The sequence below is a fragment of the Amblyomma americanum genome, chromosome 7 (genome assembly GCF_052857255.1).
Source record: "Amblyomma americanum isolate KBUSLIRL-KWMA chromosome 7, ASM5285725v1, whole genome shotgun sequence".
Taxonomy (NCBI): domain Eukaryota; kingdom Metazoa; phylum Arthropoda; class Arachnida; order Ixodida; family Ixodidae; genus Amblyomma; species Amblyomma americanum.
This window is the reverse complement of record NC_135503.1, coordinates 57,975,638-57,988,436: the sequence shown is the minus strand read 5'-3', so window position 1 is coordinate 57,988,436 and position 12,799 is coordinate 57,975,638. Positions and strand designations below refer to the sequence as shown.

Below are 12,799 nucleotides of genomic sequence, written 5' to 3'. Positions count from 1 at the left end.
TCACTGACATCGCACAGTACAGGGCCTTTAACATCTCGCCTCCATCGAAATTCGACCGCCGCGGCCGGGATCGAACCCGCGTCTTTCGGGCCAGCAGCCGAGCGCCATAACCACTCAGCCACCGCGGCGGCTAGCTGGCAGAGTGACTACTCCGGTGAAATGATGGTTCCGTGTTCGAGCCCCGGACCAAGGCGAATATTTCTTTAACTACGACGTTTCTGTGGAAGCTGTACAACTTTTCTATGTAGCTGTATGGCTGCGCTTGGGTGGATGCCAATGATTAATTACTCTATTATTACAAATCTACTCCACCTTGGGGATCCCCTAAACATTTGACCTAAAATTGTTCATTACACGGAAAAAAAGAAACGTTTCGTCAGTAATCTCGGTACTCACACAATACCAAAGCAATGTCTCCTTTGTGTAGGTCCATGATTCCGTGCCCCTGAAAATGTCACAAGTGAGGTTTTATTTTGCCTTCGTGACCGCGCAAGAACAAATATTTTTCGGTTTCGCGGAAAGAACTATATGAAAGCATATAGTAGTTACGAATTCAGCCCTTGAATACTACCTGCAGCCTTTTTCCTTTTACGATTCGTCGGTAAAAAGTTAAAATATCGGGCTGTGTAAGGCGTACAATTCTTACATCAAGCGAAGCTGCTGAAAACTCGAATCAGAAGCTGCAAACCTATCAAAACCTTAAGAAAATATTATTCCTTCATGTCGGGAGCACAGATATCACATATGCATAAATTTATTGCGATCTGCAAGCAGATGCTTCTATTGGGCCGGATACGGCAGCTACGTACAGCGGCTATCGGTCCAAATATTTTTATAACAAATTTGAATTAACACTCTAACATCTCAATATTTTGTGCGCTTTTTCTGAAGACGTGTAGTAATGTTACATTGATTGATTGATTATTTGATTAATTGATTGATTGATTGATTGATTGATTGATTGATTGATTGATTGATTGATTGATTGATTGATTGATTGATTGACTGACTGACTGACTGTGCATCACTCCCACTCGTAAAAGTAACCGGGGCCGCAATAGGCGCTAAAACCGTGCCCCTACAAGCAAGTTACTGACACCGAAAGACTGATTTTTTTCCAGACTAAATTCTTCTTTAAAGACCAAATTATTTTCAATTTCGATCATTCATTTCTGAGTTCAGCCTTAAATACCGCTCTATCATTTTCATTTGTGAATTGTGATCTCATTGGTTATTGGTTGGTAGTGAGTAATTGCGAATCATCACACCGTCGGCGTCACTGCCTCCGGCTACTGTCTGCAGCTCTTGTATCTTTATCCTTGAGGCTTATTTCATAGCCTTTAATAATAATAATAATTGGTTTTTTGGGGGAAAGGAAATGGCGCAGTATCTGTCTCATATATCGTTGGACACCTGAACCGCGCCGTAAGGGAAGGGATAAAGGAGGGAGTGAAAGAAGAGAGGAACAAATAGGTCCGTAGTGGAGGGCTCCGGAATAATTTCGACCACCTGGGGATCTTTAACGTGCACTGCCATCGCACAGCACACGGGCGCCTTAGCGTTTTTCCTCCACAAAAACGCAGCCGCCGCGGTCGGGTTCGAACCCGGGAACTCCGGATCAGTAGTCGAGCGCCCTAACCACTGAGCCACCGCGGCGGGTTCATAGCCTTTAAAAAAACTGTTTCCGAATTAAAAACACGCCGACCTCCGGTGGAGACGGGGCTATCGACTTCGCTCTTTGTTTTTCGACACATTTTATTGTTTGATCGGTCGTTTTATTTCCTGTTCCAATGAAGCAAGCATACGTTGCTGGGAACTGAATGAGCGTCTGTGTGCGTGTCACTGATGTGCTAAATCCATTGGACAGCCTTTTATTTATATACCGAAGTGCATTATCATCTGTGGATTAGTAACTTCATATCTATAACGTCGTCTTGGACATTCTGATTTTCAGCAGCTATCAAGCCGCTGACAACCTGAAAATGCGGCCCAAGTGGTGAACTACATGCGATAGACAAAGTTACAATCTATGCCCGATAAGCCATGACCCACCGCGTCTTAGTTCGGCTTATCTTAAATTTCGGCCGCTGATGCTTATCGCAAGATTGCTCACAAACCCTCGGCGTCTGAGCGCTTTGGCAGAGTGCAGCTCAGACTAGAAACACCGTTTCACAAGGCGCTACTTCAGCTGCCAGCGCGGGATTTGGCAATGCTGAGGTTCCGGCCATTCGTCAGTCATGGGCGGGCAACTAGAGTGTCAGGTAGGTTGCCGTGTATGCGAGCGTTTTTCTGTGCAGGAAATGGGCTGAATCGTACTCTTGTTTTCTTTACTAGATTTTTTTCACAACCTTTTTGTCTTGAGATTTAACGACGCGTTGTTTGAGGACAATGAATCAACTTGCGTCTTTGTTGTGAAAGTAGCCTCGGCAAACGTCTGATACGTGCTATAGTAACTACGACACTATTGACGAAAATAGAAAACAGACTCGCACTAACTAAGCGCGAACCGACGACTACTTATTAGGCGCGTCCATCCAGCAAGATATGCATTTTACAATGCATTCTCTATCTGGTTTTATTATAATTATTTTTTTCTACTTTATCGCTTTCAGGAGTGGAATTAGCCGGGCTAGTTGGTTCATGACATATATAAATAACAGCGCAACAGATGGGACATTAAGGAAGAGACATAAACACGGGGGCTCGTGTTTGTGTCACATCCTTGTTGTCCCGTCTGTCGCGCTGCTATTTATGTTTATCACTTTTTTTGTTTACATTCTTATCTCAACACTCTTCGTCACTTTATTTATTTTTCTATTTACTTTATTTCCATTAAAGAGAAGTGCGGCCACACGTGCATCATCGGAAAAGTAATAATGAAACCGGACAGAGCACGCGTTGTTAAATGTATAGCGTGCAAGAAATACGTGTCTCATAAACAATCGTGAGTTGGCGACTCGTTTGTGTAAGTCTGTTTTGCAATGCGAAAGCCTCACATGGCTGATCGGCAATGAAACCAGATATACAGAAAATGTGGCGTCCCAAAGCCCACGTGACCAGGCAAAAAAAAAAAAGATTAACTCCGGAGGTGCGGGGAATTGAACTCAGGACTTTCAGATTGTGAGGCGAGCACGCAACCCATAGAAAACAAAATTCAGTAGCTTCTTGGAAAACAACGGTGAATGTAGTATATACGCTGTGTATGCTAATGAGTAGGTGTGTCATTAGAAAGAAAGGAAAAAATAAGAGAAAGGAAATAAGAAATAAAAAAAATTATTCGGCATTCAAAGCCGTAAGTATAGTCGTAAGTGCCCGCCGTAATATATTTTTCTTGTTTCGTCAGCAGTCCTGTGGCGTTGTATCGCGCAATAACCAAGATGCCGAACAAACTGGCCTCTGTTCTAGCACTGTCGGCAAACGTAATAAAAAATAAACTGGGGGAAGTCCGCTAATATACGTAACTAAACGTTTTTTGGTCTTAGAAAGGACCCTGGTCTTAGTTTTAGAAACGAAATGACTCAAAGCAGTATTAGTGAAATATGAATGGAGGCAAATTTGTACTTGGTCCGAGTAAGGTGAATGTGAAAAAAAGTTAAGGTGTACACTTAAGGTCCTTACGTGCTGTGAATGCGAAAGCATCCTTCGACCTAAAGACCTTTACACTAAACGTCCCAAACCTAAATGCATTTGACGTAAGTGCATTAACTAAAGGGTTTTTATCATAAAAAACTTAACCCAAAGGCCTTTACCAGGAAGGAATTTGCCCTGAAGACCTTCTCCTTAAAGTCATTCACCATAAAACCCTTTGACATAAAGACCTTTACCCTGAAGGCGTTCACCTTGAAGGCCTTCACCTTAAAGACCTTCAACCTAAAGGTATTTATAATTGCCACTGTCATTAATCACTAATTACCATATCGCAAACCAGCACAGCCGTCGCCAAACATTGTCTCGTTTATACCCCGCCAGTTCCCGCATCACGTGATTAACTTCAGGGGCTTCACCACACACCGGCATTTTCCAGGTTAGGAGGCCAATAGTGCTTTCGCACTAAAAGGAATGCATGCACGAAGGCATGGATGTGCATCATGGCTCGAGGCCCTGAGGCGTATGTGCGCATATCTGTCTCTATGAATGGTCAAAATCACGTTCAAAATAGATGTCCTTCCGTTAAATTTATTCAATGTAGTCGCTCGCAAATGAGTCGATGCGTCTTATAGCTCGACTCCCTATACCTTCAAGAACCGGAAAAAGAAAAATAATTGCTTCAGTAGCGAGCTGGTCGCCCAATGGAAGCTCCGGGACGCTAACCTGTAATTAAGGCGACCGGCAGAGGTCACCACATCAGAATCTGTTGCGGTTGGTGGAATAAAGAAATTAGGGAGGCCATCGAACAACGACGGTTGGCGTCACGGGAACACAGAGAAGCAAAGAGGGCGCAGTTATCTGAAGAGGAAATAGGCCGAAAATCAGAATCTTATCGACAAAAGAAACAACAAGTGCAGGTCCTTGTCCAGGCTAAAATAAAGCAGTCCTCTGATTGCTGGCTGGCTGAATTTCGGGATGCAACTAAGGGGGGGACAAGAAAATACTGGAACCATGTAAGCTGGTTGGGTAAAGCGAATCACAGAAAGCAGGAACAGATTCACGATGCCGAGGGAAAATGTTTAGAGGGAGATGACGCTGTGAACTACATTGCGTCAGTTACAGCTGAGTCATTTAGGAAAGACGATAGGGTAATCGCCCCAAACGAGGGAGCAACACAGGATAGCACAATAGAAAACAGCTTAGAAATGACCAATCTTAACTAGAAAATGGCGGAAGCAAATATTCCAAGATGCACGTCTGGAGAGATAGACGAAATTCCAATCAAGTTAATTAATGAACTTGGCCCAAGAGGCAAGGAAGCGCTGATAAAAACATTGGAGGCAGTCATAACAAATAAGAAAATTCCGCACAGCTGGAAACAAGAGTAACATGAATTTGATTTATAAAGGAAAAGGCAATAAGACGAACATAATATCCTTCCGACCGATTACGATAACATCAGTTACATACAGGCTGGCGATGCAGGCGATGAAATTAAAAATGCAGTCATGGGTAGAAAGTAATAGAATACTCGGAGAACTTCAGAACGGGTTCAGAAGTGGTAGGCGCTTAGATGATAGCCTGTTCGTGCTTACCCAGTGCATAGAAATAGCTAAGGCGGAAAACAGACCTCTGTATTTAGCCTTCCTGGACATAAGCTGCGCATACGACAACGTGAACAGGGAACTCATGTGGATTATATTAAAAGATCAAGGTATCGGTCGTGAGGTAATTGATTTTCTACAGGAAATATATCGGGAAAACAAAGTTGAAATAACATGGGAAGGAATTAGGAGTACGACACAACTGTCGAAGTACACAAAGGATTAAGACAAGGTTGTCCTCTATCACCGCTGCTGCTCATGTTTGATATGATAAGTATGAAAAGAAGGCTACAAGGAAGCAATCTAGGCTATAATCTGTCGTACAGAATAGGTGGAAGGGTTGTTGAGCAATGACTACCGGGTTTAATGTATGCGGAAGACATTGTACTGTTAGCAGATAGCCAGGAAGATTTGCAAACTCTGGTTAATTGCTGTGGAGACGAAGGAGACTGTATAGGTTTCAGTTTTAGCGCAACTAAGTCAGGTGTGATGGTTTTCAACGATAAACTGATCAGTAGCTTACAATATAAGGCCATGAAATACCCCGAGTGGCCGAATACAAATATATCGGGGTATGGGTAAACAAAGGGCATATGTACACGGAAAAGCACGAGCAGTCTCTCATAGAAAAAGGGCGAAGAGATGCTGGGAAAATGAAACACAGGGCATTTGGGGGGGAAGGGGGGGGGGTGCTTACTTTTGGGAATGCGGTTCTGTGCTTAAGGGCAGAAGTTCAGTCGAGATTAGAAGTAAATCAGAGAGCTGTTAGAAGATTAACACTAGGTGCCCAAGGGAAAACCACAAGCGAGGCAGTTAAGGGGGATATGGGCCGGGCATCGTTCGAAGCACGTGAAGCTCAGAGTAAAATACTATACGAAGAACGCCTGAGGAAATTGGACGATAACAGGTGGGCAGCTAAGGTAGTTAAATACCAATACAGACAGAGCGTTGACTCCCACTTGCGGAAAAGAACTAGGAAGCTAACCAGTAAGTATGCCAGACACGAGGACGGAGAAAGAAAGAGCATTGAACGACAGGTTAAGAAAGCGGAAGGTAAAAATTGAATAAATTCAATGGAAAAGAAGCATAGTGTAGAACTATATCGATACTGGAAACGGCAGGTCAGGAAGGAAGCCTTTTACGATAACTCAAGAGGCAGTGCCCTACTCGTTGAAGCTATGTCAGGGTGGCTCAGAACGCGCTGCTATAAAAAGAAATTTAACGAAGATGATGACACATGTGCTGTGTGTGGTAAATCTGTAGAAACAATTGAACACCTCATACTAAAATGTGATGGTATCCATCCCGATGTCGATGCTGGCAGAGTAACTCTTCCTGAGGTGCTATGGTTTAGAGATAACAATAGTCATGTAAATAAATCTGCGGTGGAAATTAGCAAAAAGTCATTGGAAGATTGGTGGTTCAAAGGCAGAGAGGTGGCATAAGGTACCGGCTTTGTCTGAGAACGTTTTGCGAGCCTTTTTGGAGAAATGAAGGGGGGGGGGGGGGGGCTGATAACGCAGTGACGGTGGCAATAACTGCCGCACTTTGTGGAAGCTCGAAGGCTCTCTTCCTTTTCTGCAGTGTATTTGGGTTTTCACCTTGCCCTGACCGTGATCCGCACATTGGTCAACCACTGATCGAGTTTGGAGAGTGCGATATAGAAAAACAGGTAGACCTATACGCGAGTAAATACGGTAGCGGGGTGCGTTGGTCAAACCGAGACAGCATGCAGTTGAATCAACGTGCTATAACAAACCGCTGCTGGCAAATTCTGAAGGCTGTCCTTTCTCGCTATCGCTGCCCTCTGTGCTTATCCTTATTTCCGCCGGCCGCTGCTTGGGTGCTTAAGGGGGCTCTGAAAGGGGCTCTAATAAAGTTGCGGTATGCCTGGGATGTTGAAGGATGTCGTTTCGCGAATACTGCATGCAGTTGAATCAACGTGCTATAACAAACCGCTGCTGGCAAATTCTGAAGGCTGTCCTTTCTCGCTATCGCTGCCCTCTGTGCTTATCCTTATTTCCGCCGGCCGCTGCTCGGGTGTATAAGGGGGCTCTGAAAGGGGCTCTAATAAAGTTGCGGTATGCCTGGGATGTTGAAGGATGCCGCTTCGCGAATATTGTCCAGCAAGAATTTTTTTGTTTCGCTTTGTAGAAGCTGAGTTATCCGTTCTCAAAATTTGAATTTGAGCGTCTTCGAGCCTCTCCCTCTCCTTTCGTCACTTCTTGAACGCTGAAGGTCGGAACTCCTCCGCCGGCCCCAGCACAGAGGGCGGAGGTTCTTGACCTGCCCGAGCTACGGGGCTTACTGGCCGCGTTTGCTGTAGCTGCCTGACACCTGAAGAATCCAAGCAATAGCCATCTCTCTGAAATAGTATACGCAGGTGCGAGCGACAAAGGAGGGTGCGAACAGAAAAAAAAAAAGTCGCCGGAAAGGGCTCCCTAACTTTCGCGTGTGATTGCGGGCTCTCGGTTGCGTGTAGAAGCGCATTATTTGGCTCTGGTGTTCATGACAACACAACGCATTGATTAAGCGAGTTGATGTGCTCTTCTCCCTTTTAAAATATTTGATGGCAACTGCCGCGGCCCGCAACACAGTTTCCCTCCATTTTGTATTGTTTTTATCAAGGCACTATTACTACAACTTAATTCTAAAGACGAAAGGTAAAGCGAAACGGTTATGTGCGTCATGGAAGGAACGAAGTTCAGAATACGCCCTGCACTAAAAGATGCCGCCACCGTGTGGAAGACGTTTAAGTAACGAGCTTTAGCTGTCTGGCTTACTAGAATTGATATCAATGAGATTAAAGTGAGGTACACCAATGAAAAAACGAATTTGACATCTTGGATTTATAAGTGACGTCACCGATCAATCACCAATTGGACATATCAGTGACGTCACCAATCAATCACCAATTCTACATACTATGACCTCACCAGTCAATCACCAATTGGGTTGCTATATCTATTTACTATGGGGGCCGCCATCTTGAATTCCTTGGACTCTACGCCGAAGGGAAGTGGTAGCAGACCCCAGGAAATCGGGGAACGTGGTATGGAGCTAACGCAAGCAGCGCTTCTCCGCATAGATAAAATGCGTGGGGTGAAGCCACATACAACGAACAGACTTCCCATAGTGACCTTCCATGCCATATCCGAAAATTCCCTCAAATAGAGTCAGAATGCCCTAATTCAGGCCCTTTCTTCCCCGCAGCAGCCTGAAAACACCGTAAATTCTGAATGTCAGATGATTTCAGTTCTCAAAACTTTCTGAAATATCGTAAAAATTCTCTTTCGCCAAATTCCCAGTGACTCTCACTGTGTCCCCTCTCTCCCACAGTGTCCCTCTTCGCTATGTCCCACCAACCAGCCCAAAGTGCCACCTTCGTAATTTTTACTCCTCGAATTTCGAGAAAAAGGGGTGATTCCCTGGATGGAACACTATTGAATATTTCTGAGAGCGCAGTTCACGGTTTGCGGCCATTACCGCTGTTCGTCGTGGTAGTGCTGGCTTCCTGGCATTGTTAACGGCACTAATTACTATTGGAACCCATTCAGTGCACCACTAAAAACAGAATTGCTGACATATTCAACATGAGGCTACGCTATTTACGTATGATCGTTCTTGCGTCAACGCGCGCGACAATCCTCATAACAAAAAAATTAAAGGCGAGCATTTGTAACAAACCGTCAGCGGAAACCTGAATATTATAGGTAGCGCTTATATCTAAAGTTCTGCGTGCTGCTTGTTCATAGCGCAGAAGACTATGTGGACGTGGAAAGCGCTGTTGTCGCTATCTCCAGCAGAATACGGTGGTACTCGCCTTAATGCCTATCGGCAGTTGCTCGGTGTCTTTCTTGGACTTCGCACAGGCCGCCAGGAAAATCAGGATTCCAAGCACCAGAAGCATTTCTTCCGTAGCGTACGTTCAGGTATGAGAGTATTTGAAAGAATTAATGTCCCGTTATAAAACAATAAAATCGCCCCTATCACATCAGGGCCCATCGCATATCTCGTGTTGTTACCGGTGGCACGGGGCTGAACACAATAGTTTCTGAATTTAGAAAGCTACATGTACCCTGCGGGAGCTCCTCAAGGACCTTAGAGTAAATTTAGAGGCTGCTTGGACACGCTGTACACTTAAATGATCTTAAAATTTCCTCCTACGTGCGTTATAGTCCTCATATCAGCAGTTAAGTCCTTGCTCGCAGTGGTAAACTGAAAGTGGAAAGACATGCATTTACATTAGGTTGGACGCAGCACTTAAATCGGCGTACAAAAATTTCACACATCTATTCAGAGGATAGGCTTGCTCGCGATAAGGGGTCTACAACGCCTAATATATCTTCGAACATCGTAGAATCAGTGCGTGCGGCTTCAATCATTCCGGAGCAATCGGTCACCTCTGTCGTGAGAAGCAGGTTGATATGGTGCGTGCTGGTACCTTTGAACAAGAAAAGCTACGCCTTGTGATGCATCCGCTTCCCGTTCATTTTGAAACCCGGCAAAGTCATACTCGTCGTCGGCGTAAGAGGAAAATCCTCAAAGAAGCAAAGTCATGTGACCTTGAGACTTCATCACAACCTGCCCGCCAGCTGATTGTGATCAAAATGTCCTCCGTGTCAGGTGGCAGTTAAATTAATGACTGGTCGCGAGAGGTAGTTCGGGAAGGGCAACCTGATTCTCACAACTCCCTCCGATGGCTGTGTTTGAAACAGCCACTTGCCGGCAGTGACTGCGCCAAGGGGTGGCGGTGGCCACCCTAAAAATTTGCCTGGCCACACCAAAATCAGCTGAGCGCTACGTTCACACCCTGGTGAGCAAGGTGTTTCAGGATAGTGCATCCCTCATTGGACCCTTCACTGGGAGCTGCACCGCATGCTGTGCATATATCTTACTTTTTTGAATAACAATGCCGAGATATCATGTCACCCCACATTTCATGATGCAATATTCAGAAAAATAGTTGCATTCTGAACGTCATGCCTATGCCGTGCACGACGAAAGTGCACCAAGCCTCGAATAAGAGCAAGATTGCAGCCTCACGCAAACATTCACAGCAACTGCGCATGCGCGAACTTGGGCAAGTGGCTACCAGCGGACTGTAAAGGGTGCTGCAGGTACACCGGGTGGGCACTGTCCTGTCATATGACCACTCGTTGCTAAAGGAATGGCCGCGATAATATCATATTCAGCCAACACATCCTCCGTGCCACAAACATACAGCTCGTGTTACCTGATACGTTCGTTCCATGCACGCTCTCACAAACCCATTTCCGCTTTAGGTTTTTGGTAATCGCGGCCCCCATGGAAGGAGGAAAGAATTCAGGAGAGGCATTTACGTCACACTTTTTGAAGACGGACGTAAAGGCTCCTTCCTCTGCCCCTCCCCCCCCCCCCCCCCCCCTCCCCGACCGCCGTCGCAGTGCGTTTGCGCATGCGCAGAAGACAATGCAGCATACGAACGACGCTATAATGACGCCGACGCAGCTGCGCTCAACATTACTACAGGCTACGCCATCGGCCAAAGACTCCCAGTAGTCCTTGCGAAGGCGCGTGACTTCTGGCATGCTTTTGGCGTGCAGTTTCTATAGCGACTGGCCAGGGCCTCTCCTGAGCTTTTAGCCTTCCATGGCGGCTCCCAAGCAGTAGATTCAAACAGAGCAACGTCGCTTCAGAATTGAAGAAACAGCAACAACAAAAAAAAAGTTGGCGTCATTTATGCGCGTGACGTGCTTTTATTTGCACGTCATATATGAACAATGTTTGTGACGCATGAGGAGCTGTTGCACAAAATGCGCATGTAGCTTTAGGAATGTTTCATGTAATGGTGAATCCGTAGCTTAACGCTTCCTGTACAAATATGTGACAGACAAGATATAAGACATGGAACTATACTTACCACTGAAGTTGGTACGATACTCATGCTTCTCTTTCAGGAAACCTAGAAGTAGGCAGGACTGCGCAAGAGTATACCCGGCCGTTCACGTTTCAAACAACTTCATACAATGCTCGATATTTACACGCATGACAAATGCCTTAAATCGCTGTTGTTGTCGTTGGCATCAGTAAGCATGGGACATACCCACGCGGGGGTGTTGGCCAAGGTTTGGTGGTGAATGCCAAGGAGAATCACATGTACGTAATTGTAAGGAAAATAAAGGCATGAGGCGGATAAGCAGAATAGTGAAATGACTCAAGCTAGAAAATAATAAGTGATGAAAAAAATAAAAATAATATATTTATGAAGTTCAAGGAATCGAAAAGTACACATTTTTAGACGTACCGAAGAATTTTGAATACAGTTAACAATGTGACCTCCCATTTACAATAATGTAGTCGTGAAGGTATCCTTAAAAACCCTACTTAAAGCGAATCCCTTAGAGCTTGCACCGAACGAGACAAGAACTGTGAGTGACACAGGCATCCCCAACCTCGAAAGTGGGACCTTCAGATAAGTTCTCTGAAGTGCGAACAGCCGGCAAGAGAGGAGAAAATGTTCTATAGATTAAATCACCCACCCCGTTAGAATAGACACCCGCATGACCAAATAAACCTCTCTCTCGCAGCGCGTGGGACAAAAACCTAGCTAAGCGTACGGTTCAAAATAGCTTTTCTTGAAGTTTCGAAGCAGACTGAAACTGAGAGGCAATCTGCAATGATGGGAACCTGTGATACATACCTCGCAATTTAGAGGAGAGCCAAACCAATTGCCAAAAAAATGCCTCGCCATCTTCATTTTCGTGTTTGCATGAGGAGCGCGTGAAATATCGCGCGTTTCATATTCCACTGTTCAAGCTCTGGAGCTTGCTTAACGGTCCTAGAACAAGCTCGATGACATGCGGCGATATACCCGAGATTTAAATTCGGTACCAAATGGTGACTGAACGCATCAGCAGGTGGTAGAAGTGCCGTGCAAAAAGTAGAAGCGTCTGTGCGCGTTGTAAGTAGCCGATTTCATTTCGCAGCCTGGCAACCGCGGAAATCACGTGCTTTCTGAAGTGGTTTTTGTTTAGCGAGCGTTCGAAGTGACGCCCAACTTTCCCACGCTTGCGTTTAGTCACTAAATAAATCAGTTTTAGATGTATCTTTTATGAAAGACCGAATGACAACGCACATTGACTCCAACGGTTGAAGTGCAATGTAGTATGTATTTCGCCGCGACTGGAGTGCCGTCACCGTAGCGACAGTTGTCAGATCTGGCATTGGAAGAGTTGGCGCAAACTGTGAGAATTTTCTCCCATAATATTCACGGAGTTTGTTTCGCAGTGGGTCTCAGGCCGCAGTTGTGAATTAGTTTGCTTTAGGGCATTAACGGCTGATCCTAGATAGTTATCACTCTTCGTCGTCGTCTCGTGTCGGTCGAAGGTGCCCAAACGGCGAGCGCACAACGTTTACCAGCGAGGGTAGTATGTGCGTGTGTGCGCGCTCGCCTTCAGTGAGTGTTTGGCTGTGGCTGTGTCGTCTGGGCGATTTTACGGATGCGATTAGGCGTTAAATGCGGACAGATCTGAACAAAGCGTCCTTGTTTCGCGGCGGTCTGCTGGATGTAAACAGCGCGGACGCGATTCGATCTCGCTCGACATGTTTGACACTCGGTAGCGCTT

The 12,799-nt window shown here is 45.4% G+C and overlaps 2 protein-coding genes across 8 annotated transcripts in view; one reads left to right on the top strand and one right to left on the bottom strand.

The window, feature by feature from the left end:
* The window catches only part of LOC144099180 (uncharacterized), a 45,519-nt gene extending 33,541 nt beyond the window's left edge, over positions 1-11,978 (bottom strand). Inside the window, exons 1-3 of one of the 2 annotated variants that reach the window (XM_077632315.1) lie at positions 11,875-11,978; positions 11,095-11,152; positions 397-445 (exon numbers count right to left, since the gene is read on the bottom strand). In XM_077632315.1, coding sequence (XP_077488441.1) covers positions 397-445; positions 11,095-11,118 — 73 coding nt within the window. In that variant the 5' untranslated portion in view covers positions 11,119-11,152; positions 11,875-11,978. The remainder of the gene's footprint in view (positions 1-396; positions 446-11,094; positions 11,153-11,874) is intronic. The other variant, XM_077632316.1, reaches the window with a different exon arrangement.
* Positions 11,979-12,166: 188 nt separating this feature from the next.
* Positions 12,167-12,799, top strand: part of LOC144099179 (uncharacterized) — a 39,267-nt gene continuing 38,634 nt past the window's right edge. For 3 of the 6 annotated variants that reach the window (XR_013307337.1, XM_077632314.1, XM_077632313.1), the window contains exon 1: positions 12,180-12,418. The gene's annotated coding sequence lies outside the window, so the exon portion shown is untranslated. Of the gene's footprint in view, positions 12,419-12,799 lie in introns of all 6 variants that reach the window. The other 3 variants (XR_013307335.1, XR_013307336.1, XM_077632311.1) reach the window with 3 other exon arrangements.